A 3,549-nucleotide genomic window follows, 5' to 3' on the forward strand; every position below is an offset into this window, starting at 1 on the left:
ATGAGGCCGGGCGCAGTGGCTCACACCCGCAATCCCAGCACTTTGGGAGGCCGAGGCAGGCATATCACCTGAGGTCAGGAGTTCAAGACCAACCTGGCTAACATGGTAAAACACCGCTTCTACTAAAAATACAAAAAAGTACCCAGGCATGGTGGTGTGCGCCTGTAATCCCAGCTACTCAGGAGGCTGAGGCAGGAGAATCACTTGAACCCGGGAAGCGGAGGTTGCAGTGAGCCAAGATTGCGTCATTGCACTCCAGCTTGGGCAACAAGAGGGAAACTCTGTCTAAAAGAAAAAAAAAAAAAAGGCCGGGCACAGTGGCTCATGCCTGTAATCCCAGCACTTTGGGAGGCTGAGGCAGGTGGATCACAAAGTCAGGAGATCAAGACCATCCTGACTAACATGTGAAACCCCATCTCTACTAAAAATACAAAAAATTAGCCGGGCGTGGTGGCGGGCGCCTGTAGTCCCAGCTACTTGGGAGGCTGAGGCAGGAGAATGGCGTGAACCCGGGAGGCGGAGCTTGCGGTGAGCCGAGATGGCACCACTGCACTCCAGCCTGGGCGACAGAGTGAGACTCTGTCTCAAAAAAAAAATACAAAAATTAGTCAGGCATAGTGGCATGCACCTGTAATCCCAGCTACTCACGAGGCTGAGGCAGGAGAATCACTTGAACCCAGGAGATGGAGGTTGCAGTGTGCCGAGATCATGCCACTGCACTCCAACCTGGGTGACAGAGTGAGATTTTGTCTCAAAAAAAAAAAGAAAAGATAAAACACGCAAGCAAGAAAGAAAGATTCCATTGTGTGTAACCAGAAACCCAGGTGTGTCCTGCCCAGCTCACCCCCAAACCTCTAATGCGGGATCCAGTCCTATCCCAGATGTGTCTAAATGCCCAGCCCAGGCTACCTTCCAGGCCTAGTCTCACCCAGACCATCACAGCCTCCTCCCTGGCCTCCCTGCCTCTAGCCTCCCTCCTCCAGCCCATCCTTCTCTGAGCACCCCTTTTCTGCTCTGACTCCATCCCCGCAAACCTAGTCTCCCTCCATCTCTCCTCTCCTGCCCCCAGGACTGCCCCCCTGGCTCCCAGGACTTCAGAGAAATGCAGTGTTCTGAATTCGACAGCATCCCTTTCCGTGGGAAATTCTACACATGGAAAACGTACCGGGGAGGTGAGTGTGGGACTCCGAAGGCCGTGGGGCTGTGAAGGGCAGATGTGGGAGTGTCCATCAGCCGGTGGATGAATGCAGCATCCCGGGGTCTGCCCTGAGCCCTGTCCCCACCCAGGGAGCCAGAGTACCCAGGATACGGTACCATGGGGGTTCAACTGGATGCTGGGACCCCCCCCCCACTCCCTCTGCCCAAGCTGCCCATCCTCTTGGGTCTGGGGTCTTGTCCCTCTTGGCCTCGCTCCCTAGAAGGAGTTCCAGGGTGGCCTGGCCCGTGGTGTGACGGGGCCGTGCCCCCCAGGGGGCGTGAAGGCCTGCTCGCTCACGTGCCTAGCGGAAGGCTTCAACTTCTACACGGAGAGGGCGGCAGCTGTGGTGGATGGGACACCCTGCCGTCCAGACACGGTGGACATTTGCGTCAGTGGCGAATGCAAGGTGGAGGGGACTCCCAGGGAGGTGGAGAGGGGATAGGGAGCGGGGGTAGGTTAGGGGGTCGTCTCGCTCACCCCTTCTCCATGCAGCACGTGGGCTGCGACCGAGTCCTGGGCTCCGATGTGCGGGAGGACAAGTGCCGAGTGTGTGGTGGTGACGGCAGTGCCTGCGAGACCATCGAGGGCGTCTTCAGCCCAGCCTCACCTGGGGCCGGTGAGAGCCTCCAACTTCCCTCCTGCGCTCTCTGCATGGGCCAGCTGGCTGGGGGTGGAGCTAATCCCACTGCAGTAGCTGAGAACACTAACTCCTCAGACCCCAGGGGCCCCGTGGAGTGTCAGGAGTCCCCAAAAGTCCTGGGGGCTCAGCCAGGTGAAGTGGCTCAGGCCTGTAATCCCATAGCTTTGGGAGGCTGTGGCAGGAGGATCACTTGAGACCAGGAGTTGAGACCAGCCTGGCCAACATGGTGAAACACCGTTTCTACTAAAAATACAAAAATTAGCTGGACATGGTGGTGAGCACATGCTACTCAGGAGGCTGAGGCACGAGAATTGCTTGAACCTGGGAGGTGGAGATTGCAGTGAGCCGAGATCACGCACTGCACTCTAGCCAGAGCGAGACTCTGTCTCAAAAAGAAAAGAGTGTCTCAGGAGATGCGACCCTGAATCTCTCTCCTCTGCCTCCTGGAGGAGCTCCTGCCACGTCTGGGTGGAAGCGAGTGTCACTTTTCATCCTCCGTGAGCCAGAGGAGCTGGGGGAATATTCTGTGCCAGCAGGGAAAGGCTTCCTATGGGAGGGGATATTCAGAGAGTGTCGAAAGCACCTTTTCCAGCTTGGGCTTTGGGCGAGTGAGAGAGAGCCCGGGGAGTGGGCAAGAGGGGAGGAGGCTCAGGAAATATCTGGAAGGCTGCAGAAGTCGAGTGTGTCCAGAGAAGGCTGGAGCAGGTTGTCCAGTGAGGCAGGAGCAGGTTGCAGAGTCTGAGTTTCCTTGCCCAGGTAGAGTTCCATTGGGGTTTTATAATAAGCAGCCTGGTCACTGGCATCAAAAGTGAGACAGGCATGGTGGCTCACGCCTGTAATCCCAGTGCTTTGGGAGCCTGAAGTGGGAGGATCCCTTGAGCCCAGAAGTTTGAGACCAGCCTGGGCGACTCAGGGAGACCCCAACTCTACAAAAAAAAAAAAATTTTTTTTTTTTTTTTTGGATGGAATCTCACTGTGTCACCCAGGCTAGAGTGTAGTGGCTTGATCTTGGCTCACTGCATCCTCTGCCTCCCAGGTTCAAGAAATTCTCCTGCCTCACCCTCCCAAGTAGCCGGGACTACAGACGAGCACTACACACCCGGCTAATTTTTGTATCTTTAGAAGAGATGGGGTTTCACCATATTGGCCAGGCTGGTCTGGAACTCCTGACCTCAAGTGATCCACCCGCCTAGGCCTCCCGAAGTGCTAGGATTACAGATGTGAGCCACCACACCCGGCCAAACGCTACAAAATTCTTCTTTGGGGGATCTCGCTCTGTCACAGGCTAGAGTGCAGTGGCGCCATCTCGGCTCACTACAAGCTCCGCCTCCTGGGTTCACGCCATTCTCTTGCCTCAGCCTCCCCAGCAGCTGGGACTACAGGCGCCCACAACCACACCTGGCTAATTTTTTTGTATTTTTAGTAGAGATGGGGTTTCACCGTGTTAGCCAGGACGGTCTCAATCTCCTGACCTCATGATCTGCCTGCCTCGGCCTCCCAAGGTGCTGGGATTACAGGCATGAGCCACCGCACCCGGCTACAAATTTATTTTAATTAGGCGGGTGTGGTGGCATACACCTGTAGTTCCAGCTACTCGGGAGGCTGAGAGGCAGGAGGATCCCTTGAGCCCAGGAGGTCAAGGCTGTAGTAAGCTGTGATCGCACCACTGCACTCCAGCCTGGGTGACAGAGTGAGATCCTGTATTAAAAAA

General features: G+C 56.0%; 1 protein-coding gene across 3 annotated transcripts in view; it reads left to right on the forward strand.

The window, feature by feature from the left end:
* Window positions 1-3,549, forward strand: part of ADAMTS10 (ADAM metallopeptidase with thrombospondin type 1 motif 10) — a 33,150-nt gene that overhangs the window by 22,031 nt on the left and 7,570 nt on the right. For 2 of the 3 annotated variants that reach the window (XM_017879899.1, XM_017879900.1), the window contains exons 15-17: window positions 1,070-1,172; window positions 1,471-1,604; window positions 1,691-1,814. In XM_017879899.1, coding sequence (XP_017735388.1) covers window positions 1,070-1,172; window positions 1,471-1,604; window positions 1,691-1,814 — 361 coding nt within the window. The remainder of the gene's footprint in view (window positions 1-1,069; window positions 1,173-1,470; window positions 1,605-1,690; window positions 1,815-3,549) is intronic. The other variant, XM_017879901.1, reaches the window with a different exon arrangement.

The sequence above is a fragment of the Rhinopithecus bieti genome, unplaced genomic scaffold (assembly GCF_001698545.2).
Source record: "Rhinopithecus bieti isolate Rb0 unplaced genomic scaffold, ASM169854v2 scaffold_10589, whole genome shotgun sequence".
NCBI classification, from domain to species: domain Eukaryota; kingdom Metazoa; phylum Chordata; class Mammalia; order Primates; family Cercopithecidae; genus Rhinopithecus; species Rhinopithecus bieti.